General features: G+C 45.0%; 1 protein-coding gene across 1 annotated transcript in view; it reads left to right on the top strand.

Annotated features, from left to right (window-relative positions):
• The window catches only part of LOC310862964 (electroneutral sodium bicarbonate exchanger 1-like), a gene marked incomplete at its 3' end in the record, with an annotated part of 44856 nt that extends 22719 nt beyond the window's left edge, over positions 1-22137 (top strand). The window contains exons 8-24 of the mRNA XM_083771086.1: positions 945-1102; positions 3579-3666; positions 5205-5351; positions 7145-7245; positions 8753-8927; positions 9733-9866; positions 11772-12017; positions 12933-13032; positions 13986-14147; positions 14276-14389; positions 14649-14810; positions 15383-15634; positions 16441-16509; positions 16688-16861; positions 19938-20191; positions 21931-22030; positions 22132-22137. Coding sequence (XP_083627212.1) covers positions 945-1102; positions 3579-3666; positions 5205-5351; positions 7145-7245; positions 8753-8927; positions 9733-9866; positions 11772-12017; positions 12933-13032; positions 13986-14147; positions 14276-14389; positions 14649-14810; positions 15383-15634; positions 16441-16509; positions 16688-16861; positions 19938-20191; positions 21931-22030; positions 22132-22137 — 2442 coding nt within the window. The remainder of the gene's footprint in view (positions 1-944; positions 1103-3578; positions 3667-5204; positions 5352-7144; positions 7246-8752; positions 8928-9732; positions 9867-11771; positions 12018-12932; positions 13033-13985; positions 14148-14275; positions 14390-14648; positions 14811-15382; positions 15635-16440; positions 16510-16687; positions 16862-19937; positions 20192-21930; positions 22031-22131) is intronic.
• Between the last annotated feature and the right edge of the window lie 1354 nt (positions 22138-23491).

The raw sequence follows: 23491 nt of genomic DNA, 5'->3' as shown, positions 1-23491 counted from the left end.
AAAATAACAGCGATGTGGGCAGGCAAACACACCTACAGTACCTTCTATTATGTCAACTGAGCATCATGAAGCTATACCCAAGGACCCACCCACCTTGGACCTGCATTCATCCACAGGATACTATATAATGCATTGGATTCGCCCAAACCCACCACTGCAGCCAATCCCTGTACATCAAAGGATGTCTGAATTGCTATTAGAGTCCACTTTGAAGTAACACAATACCAATCTTTGTGCACCCATGTGGGCACGTCACGTGTGCCATGGTGCGTGTGTGCGCACGTGCGTGTGTGTGTGTGCGTGCGTGCGTGCGTTCACGCGCAAACTTGTAGGTCGGCTATTTGGGGCACAGAGATGTGATGCAGTAGGAGAGCAGACCAAATTCAGATCATTTCTACTTCGTACAGAGCAGTAGTCCTCTGGACATTCACTAAAAACGCCAGGGCAACACCACACACGGCCCAGGCTCTACTCACTACTGGCTCCAAAACTATGGAATGTACTTCCCATTGCAATGGGAGTTGTCTGAAAACCCAGTAACCCACCTCTTCAGACTCCATCTTAGCCCGTAGCACTTGCCTTATAGCCCCGACGACCTTACAGACGAAGGCTCAACTTATGTCATTTAGATGTATGCATGTAGACATAGCACTCTATAGTGTATACGGATAGTTTAATTGTACAGAAATGCCACTGTCAGACGGATGTTAGATTCTTAGCTCACGTATGATTCTTGATGACTATTTTTATGTATTTGATGATCACCATCTGTTGTTCTTGCTTTACTGTAAATCAAAGAGCAGTATAGGTTCTCTGGAATTATGTATTAATTTACGCTGGCAGTGAATTATAGTTGCTAAAGACTCGGAAAAGGGATACAATCCAGCCTATACGGACTTCAGCTTTTTTTTCCTTCTTCTTACCGTGTGACCTCTGACCTGCAGGTGGACATGCACTTCATGAAGAAGATCCCGGAGGGCGCCGAAGCCTCCAACGTCCTGGTGGGAGAGCTGGACTTCCTGGACCGGCCCATCGTGGCGTTCATCCGCCTGTCCCCGGCCGTGCTGCTGAGCGGCCTCACCGAGGTCCCCATACCGACCAGGTACCACCATCAGTGTTGTTTTCGTCGACTAAAACTAAGACAAAAAAATGTTCGTCGACTACATTTTTCCACTGACGAAAACTAAATGGAAACTAAATGAAAACTATCTATAATGACTAAAACTAAGACTAAATATACTGACAATTAGTCGACTAAAACTAGACTAACAATAAAACATTACTTACTTACGCCTATCGCCCAACCTTGGGCATAGGCCACGAACATGAGCTCTCCAGGCATCTCGGTCCAGGGCCATTCTCTCCAGCTGTCCCCATGTATGGCCAGATCTCTTCACATCTGCGTCTAGGTCACGCCGCCAGGTGTTTCTTGGTCTGCCCCTTTTCCTTGTCCCTTGTGGGTTCCAGAACAGGCCGTATCTTGTGATACTAGCTGCAGGCTTGCGAAGGGTGTGGCCAATCCATCGCCATCGTCTTTGTAGTATGTCTTCTTCCACAGGGTGTTGGCCTGATTGCTGCCACAGCTCCAGGTTGCTGATTGTGTTAGGCCAGTGGATTCGGAGGATTCTTCTCAGGCAGGTGTTTATGAAAGTCTGGATTTTCTTCATAGTATTAACAGTTGTTCTCCAAGTTTCTGCTCCGTACAGCAGCACAGGCTTTACCATGGAGTAAAAGATCCTGATCTTAGTTGTTTTGGGGAGATCTGAGGATCCCCAGACATTTTTCAGCTGGTGGAAAGCTGCTCTTGCCTTTCCAATCCTAACTTTCACGTCAGCGTCTGTCCCGCCCACTTTGTCCACGATACTGCCTAGATAGGTAAAACTCTCCACCTCCTCTAGTGCTTCGCCCTCTAATGTGATGGGAGTAGCGTTGTTGGTGTTTATTTTAAGGACCTTGCTCTTTCCTCTGTGGATCGTGAGGCCAAGGCGTGTTGAGATGGCTGAGACTATGTTTGTCTTCTCCTGCATTTGATGTTGGGTGTGGGATAGAAGAGCAAGGTCATCAGCAAAGTCGAGATCGTCTAACCGTGTCCACGGTGTCCACTGTATGCCATTTATGTTCTGTGCTGTGGATGTCTTCATGATAAAACATTCCGGGTGACTAAAATGTGACTAAAACTAAATGAAAACTATTCAAAAGACAAAGACTAAAACTAAAATAGAAATTTGATGCCAAAAACAACACTGACCACCATGCACTGCTGGAGAGTAACCAAGTATATATAGCGGGAGTCATAACATTTATTTAACCCATGTTAGGCCTGACGCCGAAATCTTATAAAATGTATTTATTTTTCTGAAAAACCTCATGTTTCTATATCAGTGGTTCTCAATATTTCATGTCAAGGACCCCCAAAAATATATGAAATCGGGCGCTGACCCCCCATCTGAAAATGTGTTGTTTCAGGGACCACCGATCCCCAGAAGCAAAGATTTGAGTTAAAAACGTTCGCTCTGAAAGAGTATATAAACTATATATTCAAAGCTTTGCACCACATTTTCACGAATTTTCTAAAATAGCAGACCTACAAGCTCGTGGCGCGCTACAATCATCAACATTCATTCACGTACACTCAAAACACTCAACATACTCTAAGAACTAAAACGGATAAATGGGGGGAACGTCTATATCGTCTATATCGACGCCGCTCACTTCAACACCTGGCTGTGATTGTCTCCACCAGGCCGAAGGCATGTGGGGAGAGTATGTTTTGCACTCCGTCCGTCCGTGTGTCCGTCCGTCCGTCCGTGTGTCCGTGTGTCCGTGAACAGCTAATCTCGGCCACCGTTAACCCGGTCGATGCCATATTTTGCACACACACTCCCTGGATGCCAACGATGAACCTCTGCCCCAAACTTTCCAGAACGGCCTGTTATAGCGCCACCAGGAGGCCGCTTTGTGCAAAACAAGTTTTTGCACAGTACACCTACAGATTTTGTCCAAACATCACGCAAATTGGTACACAGTCTCTCTAGAGCCATTCAACGAAACGGGTCTTTCACATTTATCAGACTCCATCCTGATTGGTTAAGATTGGCTTCCAAAGTTCACAGGAGTGCTCAGTTTCAAACAAAATGCTGCAAATCATGAACACATCGCGTGATTTCCGTGAAATTGTGCACCCACATTCCCACTAGGCCGAGGACGAAATGCCACATGAACAATTTCAACTCAGCCTCAAGGTGGCGCTATAACTGGCCGAAAAGTGTTTTTACCTCTAACTGCACGGATCTGTGGATAACCTGGTGGAGACCTGTGCCCGGAAGGGCACTTTTTCTAGTTTTCTCTGCATCGCATGCAAGAATACACACTTTTTGTCTTGGATTGAAATGAACACAGATGATTTCATTGAGCATGTGTTCAATCCGTCGTTTATTTAATCTGTGCAGGTCGTGGTATTTAATTGAAATCTGTTGACACATGGTTGTGTTTATCTCCAGGAGTTCATCCTGCTGTCTCTGTACTGTATACTGTATGTATTATTGAATCCCTACTAATGTTATCGTGGTCGTCTCCAGGTTCCTGTTCATCCTGCTCGGTCCGGATGGGAAGGCTCAACAGTATCATGAGATCGGACGCTCCATGGCGACCATCATGACCGATGAGGTATTTCATCATATTAATGTGGGACATCCTCTTGATCGATGCCCATGTATTGGTTCCCGCAGCACCACTTTGCTGGCTGGCAGTTCTTGATAGTGTCCTGCTATAGTCTCATTCTCCTGGCTGCTATTTTCTGGCTCACCCTTGGTATTCCCTCATACAGATTATTGTTGGTAACATGTGTACTCTTGCTGATGTTGAGTACTGCACGCAGCATTCTGGTTTAGCACCCGTCTAGAGACTTAATTCTGCAGGGTTGGCTTCAGGGTCCAGCATTCACTGCCATATAGAAGAACAGACTATACCGTTGCATAGTAGAGTTACTGAGTTTGATTTGACGGGAAGGTTGGAGCTCCATATACACTGGTCATGCTGTTCAGGGCCATCCATGCAAGTGCCTTCCTCACTTTCAGAACTTGCTCAGCCGCAGCCACAGCTGCCCCTAAGTCTATTTGGTTTCTTTATTAATGTCTGATTTTGATTATGTTCATTATTACTAGTACTAGTAGTAGTAGTAGCCCTATGTTTGTATATATTTGTTCTCTTGTACTTCATTGGGTTTTAGGCTAGTGTTATTCTATTCCATAAAGAAATATAGACGATCTGAAACCCTCTCTCAGATCTTCTCTCTCTCTCTCTCTCTCTCTCTCTCTCTCTCTCTCTCTCTTAGGCTAGCTGTAGAACAGAACTGCAAGCAAACAGCATTAACTGCGTTAACAGCTTGCTGCTCTTAGCAGAGCTTGGACAGACAGGCACACAGAGGAGTTGGTCCCTAAATAATTCTGTTGTTGTCTGTCGTGGCCATAGTGCTTCTGTGTGTTTTTCCAGGTTATGTTTCCGTGTCTCTGCTGTGTCGCTAGTAGGAGTTTAAAAACCACACCCGTGTGAAGTGAGTGGCGCCAATATATTAAAGTCTAACTCATGTTGATTAGGTGATGTAATGGTGATGTAAAGCAAACGTTGCCAACACAAACATTAAACACCATTAAAAATAAAGAGACGGTATGACGTCTTGAGGTACATTATGACGTACATTTTCCCTTCATTGGTCAATGGCGTTTACAAAATAAACATTGAACTAATGACAAACATTAACCCATTTTGGGCGGGAACCCCTTTTGGTGTTAGCATTATGTTATGCTTTAGCTATTGAAAAATAGCAGATCTACAAGCGCGCGCTACAATCTTGTAGGTCTGCTATTTTTTTAAACTGTCAGGATTTAGAAGAAATTTTTTTAATCTGATCTCAGGTCAAAATGCGTTAAAGAGCCACCATTCTTCTTTGCGTTAGAATCTGATCTCAGGTCAGAATGGTTTAAACCTGCCCCTCAAAAATCACACCCGAGTGAAGTGCGGGACACTGCTGGCTCCGCCCATAGAACTCAGGCTTTAGTAGGCCTACTACCTCATGCGCTGTGGAAACAAACCCAGAACACAACAAATTCAGCTTCAGGTTCTGAAAAGTTCTGCTTCCATCTTGGCAGTGGAAAAGTGGCTTATGTCTCTCTCTCTCTCTCTCTCTCTCTCTCTCTCTCTCTCAGATCTTCCACGATGTGGCGTACAAGGCGAAGGACCGCAGCGACCTGCTGGCCGGCATCGATGAGTTCCTGGACCAGGTGACCGTCCTGCCGCCGGGGGAGTGGGACCCCTCCATCCGCATCGAGCCCCCCAAGAATGTCCCCTCCCAGGTTGGTGTTCTTCTGCCTGCACATGCGTCACGCGTGACGTTTCATTCAGGACGCGGTCTGCGCCATTTTGAAATGGGGCTAAACAGTCAGCTGAAACCAGTGGGAACCGGTGCAGAAGTCGTCAAAAGTCGGGGTTTGATTTGTTGAAACGTTTTAGTTTTCGTCGTTAGTTTCATTTAACTGTTGGGAATGAGGCATTGCCCCAGGTGAAGGAGTTTAAGTATCTTGGGGTCTTGTTCACGAGTAAGGGGAGGACGTCACGCGGGAGAGACTCGGAGTAGAGCCGCTGCTCCTTTGCCTGGAAAAAAGCCAGCTTAGGTGGTTCGGGCATCTGGTTAGGATGCCTCTCGAGCGTCTCCCTAGGGAGGTCCTCGATGCACGTCCCACTGGGAGGAGACCCCGGGGCAGACCAAGGTGCAGATGGAGGGATTACATAGACTCACTGGCCTTGGAACGTCTCGGGATCCCCCAAGTCACTAATGTTGCTCTGGAGAGGGAAGTCTGGAGCTCTCTGGTGGAGCTGTTGCCCCCGCGACCCGACTACGGATAAGCGGTTGAAGATGGATGGATGGATGTTGTTTTATCGACTATTCCGTTTTTAAATGCCAGCGGACTACTTTCAAAGGCTCGCGCCAAGCACGGTATAAACAAAATACCCATATGTGAGTGATGCTCTTCTCTCCAGTTCCTCTTCATGGCTGGGGAAAGTCCATTTGAGCATCCCTTTTTTATCTCTTATGTAACTGTTGCTGCTGCTTTTGCAGTTCTGACATTACAATAATACTTGACCATAGTGTCATAAAATGTAGGTTCCATAATTCGGTGGCCAAAATAAAATGGTCTCTGGTCCCTAAACAATAATGGTGGATTTGGCCACGCTCCAAAATAGCCGCATGTGTCTCAAAGAATAACCCATGAGGGCTTGTTTCCATTGTGGTGCTTCAATTAATCAAGACAAAATGGCATGCACAGTGTTCAGAGCTAAATGCCTAAGTGCTGTGATTATGACGCACAGAAACAATAGCAACCAAGGCACTCTAGTGGGAAATTAAAACATCCTCGCCTAGCGAGGAGGAATGGATGATTCATTATCTTCATGCACATGAAGGCTTTTTATTCCCCCACCAGACGACGATACCTCGGTTGCTAATTGCTGTTTCTTGTGCATCAACTTTTTATCAGCCTTTATACCAAAGCTTTGTTTGGATGTTACCCTCTCAGTTTTTACTGAACCACTGGTTCCCAAAATGGGGTCCGGGGACCTCCAGAGGTCCTTTAGGGCACTGGTTCTCAACCTGTGGGTCGGGATCCCCCAGTGGGGTCCCCAGATGACAGTGAAGTGATGATTTAAGGACTGTTAAGGCCTTTTAATAACTCAAGACCATTACTGCATCAAAAGTATTCAGCAAACTGGTTCAAACATTGGCCAAATTGTCCAAATTAATATTAGAAAGACACAACAAGCTACAAATCTACAAGCTCACATTCAATTCAGTCAAACTGAATTGAATGCCTCAACTCCTAGTGCTCAACAGGGTGGTGGGGGGGGGGGGGGTCCCGCCAATCAGTTCATACAGTATATGATTATTTGGGGGGGGGGGTCCACAGGTCAGTTCATATATGATTATTTGGGGGGGGGGGTCCTCAGTTCAAATATGATTATTTTGGGTGGTCCCCAGTTCATATATGATTATTTTGGGGGGTCCCCAGTTCATATAATTATGATTATCTTGGGGGTCCTCAGTTAACTGGGGTGGAAAGGTCATGCATGTCTATACTCTCTATTAATGCAGGAGAAGAGGAAGACTCCTGGGGTTCCAAACGGGACAGTGTGTCCAGTAGACGATGAACCTCATCCTGAACATCACGGACCAGAGCTGCAGCGGACCGGAAGGTACAGTACAGTACAGTACCCTGGGGGTCCCTGGAACAAACTATTTCGAGATGGGGGTCGGCGGCTAAATACATAATTATTATGTTTAGAACCACTGACAGAAAACTGTCATGATAGACATTTGTAGAATGGTGTCTTAACACCACCAGGCTGTTTGCCGGTCTGATCCCATGGACATGAAGAGGAAGCTTCCCTCTACCTCATTGGCGGAAGCTTCCCTCCACCTCATTGGAGGAAGCGAGGAAGCTTCCCTCTGCCTCATTGGAGGAAGCTTCCCTCTACCTCATTGGAGGAAGCTTCCTTCTAACTCATTAGAGGAAGCTTCCCTCTACCTCATTAGAGGAAGCTTCCTTCTACCTCATTGGAGGAAGCTTCTCTACCTCATTGGCGGAAGCTTCCCTCTACCTCATTGGAGGAAGCTTCTCTACATCATTGGAGGAAGCTTCCATCTACCTCATTGGAGGAAGCTTCCTTCTACCTCATTGGAGGAAGCTTCCTCTACCTCATTGGAGGAAGCTTCCTTCTACCTCATTGGAGGAAGCTTCCTACTACCTCATTGGAGGAATCTTCCCTCTACCTAATTGGAGGAAACTTCCCTCTACCTCATTGGAGGAAGCCTCCTTCTACATCATTGGAGGAAGCTTCCCTCTACCTCTTTGGAGGAAGCTTCCCTCTACCTCATTGGAGGAAGCTTCCCTCTACCTCATTGGAGGAAGCTTCCCTCTACCTCATTAGATGAATCTTCATTCTACCTCACTGACTATAAGTCGTGTTGTTCCTGCAGGTTGTTTGGGGGTCTTCTACCTCACCAGTGTTGGGGAACATAACTTTTAACAGTATTCCGTCACGTTACAGGATTACCGCCATCAAAAAGTATTCCGTTACGTTACAAGATTACCTTCTGAAAAATGCATTATCGACCGGAGTGTTGTGGAGCTGTGCCAGGCTTGCTTTCCCATGACTAATTTGCATTGACCTCCATCAATAAATCAAAATATAGTGTGAATACTTCTAACTACTTACTAAAGGACAAACTCTCTGTCTTCTCTCAATCTGTCATTTCGCACATGTGCGACAACGGAATGTAAACAAGACCAGCCGTGTGTCACACCAAAAATGATGACCTATTGAATACGGTAGATCAGAATGATCATGACATCACCACAGACTGCAAAACATGTGTCACTGACTTCTGTGTAACACCCGTGTTGCAACGGTGTTGCTTGCAGCCGTTCACTTCTCCGTTGACAGAGAGCTCATTAATTCAGGAAACAAATGTGTCCGATTGATTCTTTATCCCTTGTGGCAACAGAAAGAACAGGGAAATACCGGCATAGCCTATAATTTTTCAATGTAACTAAGTAACGCCTTTGATTTTGGAAAAGGCGTAACTGATTACTCTAATTGCAAAATAATCAGTTAGGTTACTCCGTTACCCTAAACAGTAATGCCATTACCCCAACACTGTTCCTCACTGACTATACGTCATGCGTTGCGTTCCTTGCAGGCTGTTTGGGGGTCTCGTCCTGGACGTGAAGAGGAAGCTTCCGTTCTACATCAGCGACTATCGGGACGGGATGAGCCTGCAGTGCGTGGCTTCCTTCCTCTTCCTGTACTGTGCCTGCATGTCGCCTGTCATCACCTTCGGAGGTCTGCTGGGAGAGGCTACGGAGGGACGCATCGTAAGAGACACCGTTTTGCATATACTGTATATTAGGGATATCCGATATTGACCTTTTGGTCGATATCGATATAGCGATATTGTCCAACTCCTATTTTCCGACACCGATATCAACTGATACCGATATATGCAGGCTTTTTCAGCAAACGTCAACTAATTGTCAGGTGACATCACATAGAGTAGATGTTGGCCTATTTGACAGGGCAGAAGCATAATTACCTTGATGCCTATAACACTACAGTGCTACAGCGTTACACAAAAGCATCTAGATCTAGTACTTTTTCTATGTTTGAAGTTTAATCCTGAAAAGTCACAGTTTTGGACATTATGAGGTTTCCACCCGACTCTTAACACATTAAGTTTCATGAATAGAGATCTCCGTCTTTTAATGTTTTATATTTGTTTCAGTTCGAGATCGCACTATACTACTGCCTGTCAGCATCTGCGTGTCTAGGAGATAAACCGTGAAGTGGTTGGTCCGTCAGTAAAAAAGCTTCCCTGGTCGTTGACTTGAACGATAGACGAAATCTTAACACCCATTTATCTCGGATTCTAATGCCAGATTCAGATTCTAATCAAAACAAGCTATATTTACGGCCCGATGGTGGCTGCGTCGATGTTCTTGGTTACAAAATGCATGCCTCGGGTGGTCCGCGGTCCTCCTGTGATAGGATTGCTTATCCGTGAGCAAAGTTTCGGTTAAAGCCCTCACTGAAACTACCTTCGACACTGGAATGGACAGAGACTGAAACAATTGTGGCAGTCATTGAGCGTATCCTCATCCATGGTGTCACCGTGTGTTTCAGAGTGCCATCGAGTCCCTGCTGGGTGCCTCCATGACGGGCGTGGTCTACTCGTTGTTCGCTGGGCAGCCTCTCACCATCCTGGGCAGTACGGGACCCGTCCTCGTCTTCGAGAAGATCCTCTTCAAGTTCTGCAAGTAGGACACCGGTTAAAAAACACCTTCATTTATTCATGTTACAATTAGTCTTGCATAGCCGGGCAACTATTCCACAATTTCCAAATGCTATATAGAGTCTGGAAGTACACCTCCCGGAATCCGAGCAAGGAATTAAGCTGGCATTTCCGTTAACAAAAATGTTTAATTACATTCACATCTTTGTACCTAGGACAACTCCCAGACGGGCTAAATCGGGATGACTCCTACTTACTTAAGATTCTACTTGTAGCAAGCAAAAAAGCTATTACAAGAAATTGGTTACAAAAGAACTGTCCTACTGCCGACCTATTTATCAATATTGTGCAACAACTAGAAGGTCCTAGGTTCGATTCCCGCTCGGGGCGCTGTGGGTGCTGGCGGCGTGTTTCCTCCTCCACGTCATCAGTGCCCATACCCGAAGGCGGGGTTGGCGAAAGGGCCTTTCTGTGTGGAGTTTGCATGTTCTCCCCGTGTCCCCTAGGGTAGGTACCCTCACAAAAACATGCAGTAATCCTGGTCTCTAAACTGCCTCCCCCTGGCCAGCCGGGGCGCCTGATGGAGGGGAAAGGAACTGGTTGGAATAACGTGTTCCTTCCACTCGCTACGTCCAACCAGGGAAACTCCCCCCTGTCAGGTGTAAAGGAGCAACTTGGACACTCAAGCATGAAGGAAGCATGAGTTAAGTCCGTTGCTCTCCCCAGGTTGGCGGAGGGTGTGTAGAGCCCAGGATCACATTAGATGATTGACACAGGGGTGAAAAATGGGTTACAAAATCGTGGGATAAAAAATATATAAAAAAAAAAAATATTGTGCAACAACTGCATCACCTAGAACAGATGACCTATTCGTTAAGACTGCAAAAAGAGCTGGGTGAAAGAAGATGGGAGAAATGGACAGAGTACTTAGCTGGGGGGGTGGATGTGGAGTGAATATGGGTGGTGTCCTTCCGGTTGTCATTGAATGTAACAAATCCAAAAACTTCTATTATGTATTGCTGCTGTTGTACATCCCATGACCTCTTGTTTTTTTTGTTATTTTCTGTCTTTTGTTTTTACTCAGTTTTTTTTTTTTTACTGTTGATGTTTCTGTCCTGTATGTCTTGTTTGTCTTTTTTGTCTGTCTTGCATATTAAAAAATCCTAAAATAAAGAGTTAAATAAATAAATAATAATAATAATTAAAATTTAAAATATCTTTACATTACATTTTTTTATATCCATTTCCGCTAAGCTGCAAGCTATGCTTAGATGATTTCAATTTATATTAGGATAAATTTGCGCAATTGTAAAGAGGAAACGGAAGTGGGGAGGAGGTTTCACTTCCACTTTACCACTTGTTCATTATAGAGCTTCCGTCTGGCAACGCCTGTTACAATCATCTCTTCTACTCCCTGTAATGAATGACCTGTCTCCAGGGTCAATGCCCTGTCCTAAATGTCTCTCTTGTCCCCTCCAGGGTCAATGACCTGTCCTAAATGTCTCTCTTGTCCCCTCCAGGGTCAATGACCTGTCCTAAATGTCTCTCTTGTCCCCTCCAGGGTCAATGACCTGTCCTAAATGTCTCTCTTGTCCCCTCCAGGGTCAATGACCTGTCCTAAATGTCTCTCTTGTCCCCTCCAGGGTCAATGACCTGTCCTAAATGTCTCTCTTGTCCCCTCCAGGGTCAATGACCTGTCCTAAATGTCTCTCTTGTCCCCTCCAGGGTCAATGACCTGTCCTAAATGTCTCTCTTGTCCCCTCCAGGGTCAATGACCTGTCCTAAATGTCTCTCTTGTCCCCTCCAGGGTCAATGACCTGTCCTAAATGTCTCTCTTGTCCCCTCCAGGGTCAATGACCTGTCCTAAATGTCTCTCTTGTCCCCTCCAGGGTCAATGACCTGTCCTAAATGTCTCTCTTGTCCCCTCCAGGGACTATGACCTGTCCTACCTGTCCCTGAGGACGTGCATCGGCCTGTGGACGGCCTTCCTGTGCCTGGTGCTGGTGGCCACCGACGCCAGCTCTCTGGTGTGCTACATCACACGCTTCACCGAGGAGGCGTTCGCCGCGCTCATATGCATCATCTTTATCTACGAGGCGCTGGAGAAGCTGATCCACCTGGGAGAGATCTACCCCATCAACGCTCACCAGGACCTGGACAAGCTCACGCTGTCATAGTGAGTCTCTGGAGTTTATAGAGTTTATTAGGATCCCCATTAGCTCACGCTGGCATAGTGAGTCTATGGAGCTTATAGAGTTTATTAGGATCCCCATTAGCTCACGCTGTCATAGTGAGTCTATGGAGCTTATAGAGTTTATTAGGATCCCCATTAGCTCACGCTGGCATAGTGAGTCTGGAGTTTATAGAGTTTATTAGGATCCCCATTAGCTCACGCTGTCATAGTGAGTATATGGAGTTTATAGAGTTTATTAGGATCCCCATTAGCTCACGCTGGCATAGTGAGTCTATAGACTCTATGGAGAGTCTATAGAGATCTAGCCCTTCAACACTCACCAAGACCTGGACAAGCTCACGCTGGCATAGTGAGCAGGGTTGTCTTCATAGAGTTTATTAGGATCATCATTAACTGGTGCATAACAACGTAAAGGCACACTGGACACGTTTTCGTATTTTTAGCAGCGGGCGGTTTTCCGAAAAACGTGTCCCGTGTGCAACCACCTTTAGTCTTCCTTAACCTGACTCAACCACCTTTAGTCTTCCTTAACCTGACTCCGCCAGATGGAAGACGCTTGCTTCACATTGGGTGCAACCAGACATTTGCATAAAGCAGCCACTCCCATTATAAGGGGAAAACCGGAAACGCTTTTCCCACGCTACAAGTTGGACAGAGAAACAAAAAAAAAGAAAGGCATCAATTACATTATATAAATTAGAAGTCAAAAGGCTATACCTTCAATTATATTAAAAGTAAAACAAACAAGAGTAAAAAAACCAATCCTAATCATAACTGTGAATGTGTGCATGTGTGTATGCGTGTGTGTGTGTGTGTGTGTGTGTGTGTGTGTGTGTGTGTGTGTGTGTGTGTGTGTGTGCTCGTGCGTGCATGTTTGCGCACATGCGCTGTGTGTAGCTGCATCTGTGCAGAGCCTGACAATCCCAGCAATGAGACGATGGAGATGTGGAGTCAGAGCAACCTCAGTGATGTGTCCTGGAGCAACCTCACTGTGACGGTACACACACACACACACACACACACACACACACACACACACACACACACACACACACACACACACACACACACACACACACGCACACGCACACGCACACACACCTTCCTCCTGGGCAGCACCTTTTTGGACAAACAATGAAAAGAGGTGCTCCATTAACTAATGAGCTCCATTATCTAAGGATGTGCACTGTCACTGTGTGTGCATGCGTGTCCAGGAGTGTGTCGTCTGCACACAGATACATGTTTATAATGTGTCTGTAGGAGTGCATCAGTCTCCAGGGCCGGTTCGCAGCCTTCGTAGGATTCGTAGGGATGTTAAGTAAGGCACAATGTATGACTGAGTGATTATTGTTGATAGATAAATCACAGACAGGGTGATTAACCACCGACGCGAAGCGGAGGTCGCGGAGGTTTTAATCACCCTGAAGGTGATTTATCTCTAAACAATGACCACTCAGCCATACATTATCCTGCTTATTACACCGCTACTTAATAGACAAATTCATAAATTGACCCAACAGTGACAACAAAACAAAGTATTTCCTTGCTTACGGTAATGAAAGTAGTCCAAGTTGGCCCCGCAAGAGCGCAACAAATCGCCTCGGAAACAAGAAAGTGGGTGTTGATCAAATGGAATTAATCAAATGTAATCAATTTCGGGTACGGCATCGTCTATTTCTCGCTTCAAATGTTTAAAAAAAAAATCTTGAAAGCACGTTGTTTAGTTAAATGACACTGTGTGTTAGTTTACATGGCTGTCGTGTTGGGTACAGCATAACATCTTAAGCAGCATAGCGGCTGCTGCCAGGTGCTCCGAGCGTTTGACATCGGTCTGTTATAGAGCGGAGCGGTCATTATCAAGAAATAATACACAGCTGAATTTGTCGATTGACCAATCGGAATCAAGCATTCAACCAAGCCGTGTAATAATATGTTCATGAATGTGTGTAGGAGTGCATCAGTCTCCAGGGCCAGTTCGTCGGCACGGCGTGCGGGCACCATGGACCTTACACCCCCGACGTTCTCTTCTGGTCCACCATCCTCTTCTTCTCCACCTTCTTAATGTCCGCCTTCCTCAAGGAGTTCAAGACCAGCCGCTACTTCCCCACAAAGGTAATCTATTACAGGGGTTCTCAATGTTTTTGGCTGGGTGGGTACCCCCGGGAAATGCTTTGGCCATGTCTTGCGACAGTACATGTGTATATCTCCTCAGGTCAGATCCATTATGTTCTTCTCCTCAGGTCAGATCCATGGTCAGTGACTTTGCAGTGTTCATCACCATCGTCTTCATGGTTCTGGTAGACTACATGATTGGAGTTCCCTCACAGAAGCTCCAGGTCCCCAGCAAGTTCCAGGTAAGTTGTGTGTGTGCGTGTGCGCGCGCGTGCGTGCGTGCGTGCGTGGAGATCATAGTCTGATGACTCTCTTCTTCAGACTCCACCTAAGCTCGTAGCACTTACCCTAGTTATCCCTAGTCTCCTCTACCTAGTCTAGTCTTTCTTTTTTATTATTTTTATTATTCAGAATAGCCTTTCTTATATATCTGCTCCTACCAGGAGTGATCGCGGTTGGCTGTTCAACCCAGTGGGCGTAACCCTTGTCTTATTGTCTCAGCCTACGAGGAGTGACCGTGGCTGGCTGATCAACCCGGTGGGGCGTAACCCTTGGTGGACGGTGCTGGCGGCCTCCATCCCGGCTCTGCTGTGCACCATCCTGATCTTCATGGACCAGCAGATCACCGCCGTCATCATCAACCGCAAGGAGCACAAGTTGCTGGTCAGTCAGCCTCTAACCCTAACCGCCTAAACCCTAAACCCATAAACCACAACCGCAAGGAGCACAAGTTGCTGGTCAGTCAGCCTCTAACCCTAACCGCCTAAACCCTAAAACCTAAACCCATAAACCACAACCGCAAGGAGCACAAGTTGCTGGTCAGTCACTCTCTAGTCTCGTGTAGCCAGACAACTATTCCACAATCTCCGAATGCTATTAGGGTCTGGATCTACACCCGGGTGGTCACCAGCTAAATGATGGAGAGTTGGTAACCAAATTGAAATCATAGCAAACATCATGGCGACCAGTGCTACTATGTTTTGGGCAAGTCTCCGTCCTACTAATGGTTCTGTACTGTTTAACAGAAGGGCTGTGGCTATCACCTGGACCTACTAATGGTTCTGTACTCTTTAACAGAAGGGCTGTGGCTATCATCTGGACCTACTTATGGTTCTGTACTCTCGTTAACAGAAGGGCTGTGGCTATCACCTGGACCTTCTAATGGTTCTGTACTGTTTAACAGAAGGGCTGTGGCTATCACCTGGACCTACTAATGGTTCTGTACTCTTTAACAGAAGGGCTGTGGCTATCATCTGGACCTTCTCATGGTGGCTGTGATGCTGGCAGTGTGCTCTGTGATGGGTCTGCCGTGGTTCGTGGCGGCCACCGTCCTGTCCATCTCGCACGTCAACAGCCTCAAGCTGGAGTCGGAGAGCTCCGCCCCCGGCGAGCAGCCGCGCTTCCTGGGCATCCGAGAGCAGCGGCTCACCGGATTGGTCATCTTCCTGCTCATGGGCTGCTCCGTGTTCATGACCAGCGCCCTGAAGGTTAGTGCGAGCGAGAGGTCATGACCTTTGATCCTAAAAGTCAGTCTGAAAGGTCATGACCTTTAGGGCTCTTCATCTTCCTGTAATGAAGAGGCGACACTTCCATTAAGTCCTATAGTATTTTTGGAGTTTTTACGTAACTTTTAGTTGCTTTAAAAAACATTAAAAAAGTCACGCTGTACAAAACAAGAACTTTTTGTAATCCTATTCTACTCTCATATTATTTATTTACCCATTTATTTATCATATTTATGAATGGATCAAAGCGGAAATTAGCAACATATTCATTCAGAATGTAAGGGTGCATGCATGTATGCACATGTACGGGCGACCATGCATGTGTGTGTTTGAGGTGTTTACATAGAGAAAGCGTTGCTGCCACATTGGAGTGATGCCGGCAGCACTATACCGCTGTGCCATCTAGTGGTGATTCCCTTTGAGGACTGTCGCCTCTTTATATAGAACCCCTTTGGTGTTCATGACCAGCGCCCTGACGTCAGTGTGAAAGGTCACAGGTCAGTCTGAATGACCAGCATCGAAAACAGCAGATCGAGATTAATTAATTAATTCATCCATTCATCCATCCATCCATCCATCCATCCATCCATCCATCCATCCATTCATTCATTCAACTCACTGATCCTTTCTGCTTTCTGTCCTATAGATCATTCATTCATTCAAGCATTCATTCAAGCATTCATTAGTTAATTCATCCATTGAACTCACTGATCCTTTCTGCTTTCTGTCCTATAGATCATTCATTCATTCATTCAACTCACTGATCCTTTGTGTTTTCTGTCCTACAGTTCATTCCCATGCCAGTGCTGTACGGAGTGTTCCTCTACATGGGAGCCTCGTCTTTGAAAGGCATCCAGGTAACTTCTGATGTTCTCCAAGACCTAAACCAGGCGCGGTGATATAGCTGAAGCAACAGAAGCCGTCACTTTTTTTTGTAATATTATAGTCCAGTTATTTTGTATGTCAGTGGCATTTTTTTTTTTACAAAAATCCCCCCTCTCTCTCTCTCTCTCTCTCTCTCTCTCACTCTCTCAGTTCTTTGACCGTTTCAAGCTGTTCTTCATGCCAGCCAAACACCAGCCAGACTTCATCTACCTGCGTCACGTTCCTCTCAGGAAGGTTCACCTGTTCACCGTGACCCAGCTGACCTGTCTGGTGCTGCTCTGGGTCATCAAGACGTCACCCGCTGCCATCGTGTTCCCCATGATGGTGAGGACCGCTAATAGCTAAACCCTAAAACCCTGATACCCTGAACCCTATAACCCAGGGGTAACCAACCAGGGGCTCGCGAGCTACCAGTAGCTCGCGGGAACCTTTCAAGTCGATCCCGAAGTGTCAGACTGACGGGCAGCCAGCCACGCACTGCCAATACACAGCAGAATGTCGTTCGCAAAAAAAGAGCAGATCTACAAGCTAACAACGTGTAGAGGCTCGATGCATTTCAGCTTGAAGATCTGTTCCCCTTGCTTCCACCGCACCGCCCTCGGCCCTCCCCCTTTTAGCACTCTGTGCTCATGTGCTGTGTGTCTGTTGTTCCCCTCGCAGGCAGCACACAGAGCATCAGAGTGAACGCAGCATGATAGCGTCCCCGACACGTTGAATATAATTCAATATTATTATTTGTAAAGTTCGAACGCCAACTTTTAACACTGCACGGCTGCACGCACAAATAAAGAGTGCACTCGGCACTCGCACATGACGGATTATTATCGATCAAAACAATCCTTAGCGTCGCCTACAAAAGCATGTGTTGCACAGCATGAATGATAAGTAATCACCGACCTGGCTGGATAAATATCACTATGACAAATTGTCAAAATGTTTAGTGCCGCTGTCAAAACATGACACAGTGAGAGTTGAAGATTCTAACTATTGAACAAGAAAGCCACAGTTTTGAAGGAAGTGGGTCCTAGACAGGGCTTGACGCTTAGCTCATGACATGGATGCATGGATGATAGACAGACTATCCGTTTTTATCCTGCTGTTCTATCATGTGATATTCGATGCAGGGCAAGATGCTCGATTGTGAATTAAATTGTAACATTCTCCTTGGCTTTGACTGCTTCAGACAGAACATCTGACACACAGCTACGGTAGACTATTCATTTACTAAGCTGTTAACTTACTCGGCTGCCTACCGTTGCTCGTTAATCAGGTCACACAATGGATGGACCACTGATATTTATCCATCCAGGTCGGTGATTACTTATCATTCATGCTGTGCAACACATGCTTTTGTAAGCGACGCTAAGGATTGTTTTGATCGATAATAATCCGTCATGTGCGTGCGCGAGTGCACTCTTTATTTGTGCGTGCAGCCGTGCACAGTGTTTCTCCCACGTTTGGTTAAAAGTTGGTGTTCAAACTTTACAAATATGTGAATATTCATTGAAATGAGAAACAAAATATTGTGCTGTAAAAGCAATTCATGTCCTTAGCATTTTGTTTTATTTTAAAGAAAACTCAACAAAGAAGTTTATTTGTATTTTTGTCCTAATATTTTTTATTTCTAATACATTTGTCTTAATATTATTTTATTTGACATTGATAATATAACTTACTATAAGTTTTTATTCTTATTTAAGCTTTAGTCTTTGTGTGGATGTGTGCACATGCATTGAGCCTGTCAGAAATAGCAAAAAAACAAGTGTTTTTTCTAACACGTTTTAGTGGTAGATCTTGGCTTACAATTGGGAATAAAATGGGCTCTTGGGCTTGAAAAGGTTGGTTACCACTGCTATAACCGCTAACCTCACCCCTACACTTATATTTATTTCCCCAGGAGAAACAAAATTAACACTGCCATAAAGAAACTTAAAGGACAACTTTAGTTTTTTTCAACCAAGGTTCATGTTTTAGGTTGTTATTAGAGAAAGTAAAAAATGAGTGTAATTTCTTTTTCATTTGCTGCATTCTTTCGTTTTAGGGATTTTAGCTCTTTTTGACAGGGGGGCGGGGGCATTCGAGCATGGGGCTAAATATGTATTTTCTTACCAAATTTTATGGTGATTTATTTTTTTATTATTTACTATAGTCCTAATAAACCCCAGGAAATTACATCTGGTTACAGAAGATCACAGGATCTACTGAATGTGAAGGTAGCCTACTGGAGGAAGGCTTATACTGTGTGTATAGGCTCAATATGTCAGTTTGATACATTCAATAGATCCTGTGATCTTTTGTGGCCAGATGTAATTTCTTGGGGTTTATTAGGACTATAGTAAATAATAAAAAAATAAATCGGCATAATATTTTGTAAAAAAATACATATTTAGCCCCATGCTCGAATGCCCCCGCCCCCCTGTCAGAAACTGCTAAAATCCCCAAAACGAAAGAAAGCAGCAAATGAAAGAAAATTAACTCTCACCTTTTACTTTCTCTAATAACAACCTAAAACATGAACCTTGGTTGAAAAAAACTAAAGTTGTCCTTTAAACTCAACAAAAGATGGCGAAAGCAAACATTACATACTGTATAAACAAACTATAATAATCAAAAGTCTCCAAAACCATCTCCGGCGAGAATATAGCGCACAGACCTCCGCATACATTCCACAGCGGCACCCAGTGGACACAACAGGAATCACTGCGGCAATATATCATAGATTAGACACACAGACACACACATATCTACCGCACCAATCCACACGAAGGGTTCCATAGAAAACATCACTAGCGAAAAGCACGCTTCCTCCAGAAAGAGTTGTTGTTCAAAAGAAAATGAAAAAGCAAGTGTTGCATCCTTGCAGGAGACACGGAAAAGTCAGAACCAAAAAGCAGCAGTAGGATATTGCAAGGCGAAAAAAAATAACACATTTAAACAGACCATGCAATGCCCTTGCAGTAGATATAGCAAGTAGTTATTGGGATATCAAAGATCTGGTGTTTATGTGTTGTTGCATCTACAGGTCTTAGCCCTGGTGTTCATGTGTGTTGTTATGTATCTTCAGGTCTTAGCCCTGGTGTTCATGTGTGTTGTTGTGTATCTTCAGGTCTTAGCCCTGGTGTTCATGTGTGTTGTTGTGTATCTACAGGTCTTAGCCCTGGTGTTCATGTGTGTTGTTGTGTATCTACAGGTCTTAGCCCTGGTGTTCATGTGTGTTGTTGTGTATCTCCAGGTCTTAGCCCTGGTGTTCATGTGTGTTGTTGTGTATCTACAGGTCTTAGCCCTGGTGTTCATGTGTGTTGTTGTGTATCTCCAGGTCTTAGCCCTGGTGTTCATGTGTGTTGTTGTGTATCTTCAGGTCTTAGCCCTGGTGTTCATGTGTGTTGTTGTGTATCTTCAGGTCTTAGCCCTGGTGTTCATCAGGAAGTTCCTAGACCTGTGCTTCTCCAGTAGAGAGCTGAGCTACCTGGATGACCTGATGCCCGAGTGGAAGAAGAAGAAGTTGGACGACGACAAAGTCGCCACCAAGACGACAGAAGAAGTGCAGTCCTCCGTGACGCCTGTAAGTCATCCCGTCCCGGTTGCTGCCCACACAGAGTATGGCACCCCCATAACTTCAACGTCTGATCGGACGCTAACAGAGCGCTCGGATCAGTACATTCATTCAGTAGAAACGCCAGGACAACGCTGAACGCTCCACACGTCCCAAACAAGGGACAACGCTCCACACGTCCCAAACAAGGCGTAAAAAACTGTGAAAATGAAGAAAATAAATAAATAATTATTAAAAGTTTCATCCAGTTGTAAACAAGGAAGTGGTCCGGGTCTGCGACCATTTGATTGGGACAATGTAAGGAGCCCTAGGATTGGCTGAAGGCGGACCGATCTGGTTGGCCGAGGAATCATCATTGGCTGAGGGAATCTGCCAATCTTATTGACAGATTCCCTCAGCCAATGATGATGTTTGTTACCGCCCAACGTTAGAAGAGTCTCAAAAGTAGTGCAGCAGAGTTTCAGCACAGAGATAACTCACCACAGCACAGAGGAGTTTGCACATGAAGGGTTTGTGGATTTATATGACGTGTGTGTTGGGAAAACACTATTTGTAGATTCGTTTTTTTTTTTTTTGTAAATATTAATATTTTTTGCAACGTTTAAGTGTGCCTTTGAAACTGGATGTGAAACACAAATACAAAACACAAATTTGAAACACAAATTCATACAAAACACAGATGTGAAACACGGATACAAAACACAGATGTGAAACACGGATACAAAACACAGATGTGAAACACGGATACAAAACACAGATGTGAAGTACAGATACAGAACACAAACCTTGAACTTGTGGATACAAAACACAAATGTGAACCTGTGAGTTCACTCATGTGAGTTGCAAATCTGAACTTGTGAGTAAAAAATCTGTGATCGCGACTGTGAGACTTTTCAGACTGTTCTGGCTCCATACTAGTCAAACAACAAGGGTTGACTGCATTGTTTGTATGCGTGCATGCATGTGCACGTGTGTGTGTGTGTGTGTGTGTGTGTGTGTGTGTGTGTGTGTGTGTGTGTGTGTGTGTCCTACAGAAGAAGGATATGGTCAGTGCAGATGATTCCACCACCGTTCAGATCTCCATGGAGAGCAGCCATCTGATCCAGCAACCTAAAGGTCATGACCTCAAGTAAGAACACACACACACACACACACACACACACACGCGCGCGCACACGCACACGTAAACGGTCACGGCACAGTAATAGTAAGAGAGTGGCGACACTAGCGTTGACTCCCATGGTAACAATGGAATGCGGAAGTGCTCATTCTATCTCAATGGGATAGTTCCAGCTACAGGAGCAATGTTTGGAACTATAGCCACCCACATAGGCATCGCTACTCTCCTACTCTACACTCTGGGTCACGCCACCCCGTTTGGACGTCGGACGGTGAGGTGAGGTAAAAAAATACATCATAAATGCCCTAAACAAACCCCCAAAAGTCCGTAGACTTGGATGTCCACATGACGTAATTTCAGAAAGCCATGTGTTGGCTTATTATTAAAAATCACACTTGTGTGAAGTGAGCAGAACTCTTATCATCATATACATCACATTCCTTCCGTCATCAGCCAATCAAATCATCACATTCCGTGCTCATACACACAAGCACACAAAGCTGGGCATTATCAAAAATAATGAAACTATAGGCTACTTAACTAAAGTAAAAGTACCTACAATTGTAAGAACAGTAGGTCTGATAAATGTACTAGGATACATTCCACCGCACACTCCTCCTTCCCTTTAGCCTAGTGTTGGGCCCCCTGTGCTCCCGACTCCTCCCCCTCAGGTGTGACCCCTCCCATCCTAACCCCTGTGCTCCTAACTCCTCCCCTCAGGTCATGTGATCCCTCTGACATTAACATCTCAGAGGAGATGTCTAAAACCACCGTGTGGAAATCTCTCTCCTCCAACCAGAAGGAAGCACGAACTCACAAGGTATGTCTGTCTGTCTGTCTGTCTGTCTGTTTATATTATTTTAAAGTGAAACATCACCTTTAACATACAACATACCGGTGTGCGTCTCTGTTGCTCCCCAGGACTGAAGGCTAGGACTTCATAGAGCAGTGACGTTGGCTCCCCCCAGTGGCAGCGGTGCACACCTACAGGCCACTGTGTTTTAACTGCTGCCTCCATCAATACAAGACTATGAGGCATGCACACACATGCACACATGCACGCACACACATACACACAAGCACACGCACAAGCACGTGCGCACAAGCACGTGCGCACACGCACACACACGCACACACACACACACACACACACACACACACACACACACAGGATTTGACTATGTACATTTAAAACAGTGCCATGCGTGTGTGTGCGTACTGTATGTGTGTGTGTGCGTTCTTTTTTAAATTGTGATGGTACGGTAATTGTCTTTATTTCTTTTTTAGTTTTTTAAAAACATCATACTGTGTCAATAGTAGTTCTATATGCCTAATAATAATGTCATATAATAATATAGTATAATAATATAATAACAATGTGTGTTTTTGTGTAACTAACGTTATATAACATAATGTCAAGTAATAACAATGTGTCATTCTGATTGGTCCCTGTGAAGGTCAGAGGTCAAACATGGCCGGTCCATAGAATGTATTTGTATGTGTTCATTCGTCAACCTTCTTATTTCTTTACCTCAGAAAAACAGCTCGCAATGCACTATGGTGTGTGCGTGCGTGCGTGCGTGCGTGCGTGTGTGGATGTGTTTTGAATTGTTAAAATAACAATAATCTACAAGCTCACAACGTGTCAATGTAGATTAGCAATTTTCGCTATTCAAAAATGTTTTCTAAATAGTAAAAAAAAAAGTAGTTTAGGGATAAGGGATTAAGCATGGACGAAAATAGAGCCCTTGGTGTTGCTAGGCAACAGTTTCTGTTGTTTCTGTCAGACCCGTGCTCGATCAGCGAGAGAGAAAGAGAGAGAGAGAGAGAGTCGCAATAACCCGTTACAAGCTTTGCAAAGTGGCTATTTATATAGCCCACAGTATTTACGCACGCTGACACACACTCACACACACACACACACACATGGACGTGCGCGCCTGTATGTGTGTGTAATGGCTATCATGGCTTGTTACTTACGGGGGAACTGAATGAAACAGTAATTTCATTCGAGCAATAATAACAATCCCCACCGACCGATCACATTATTACCATATTATTAGCATATTATTAGCATACCGACATCTGAAAGGTTTGATTTGATAACGTTGTCGTTTTATTACTCGTGTCGGACGTAGCAGGAGAGCCTCGTTTTCATTTAACCCATTTAGACCTGAGGACGATAAAATAAAATAAAAAGGCTTCTAAATCCTGACAGTTGCAATGTAGCGCTCTGCAGTTCATCTCCATTACGTCGCTGAGTGGAGTTACTCAGGGCTCA

The sequence above is a fragment of the Protomyctophum parallelum genome (assembly GCF_964188405.1).
Source record: "Protomyctophum parallelum genome assembly, chromosome: 8".
Classification (NCBI taxonomy): domain Eukaryota; kingdom Metazoa; phylum Chordata; class Actinopteri; order Myctophiformes; family Myctophidae; genus Protomyctophum; species Protomyctophum parallelum.
This window is presented reverse-complemented; position numbering and strand designations above follow the sequence as displayed.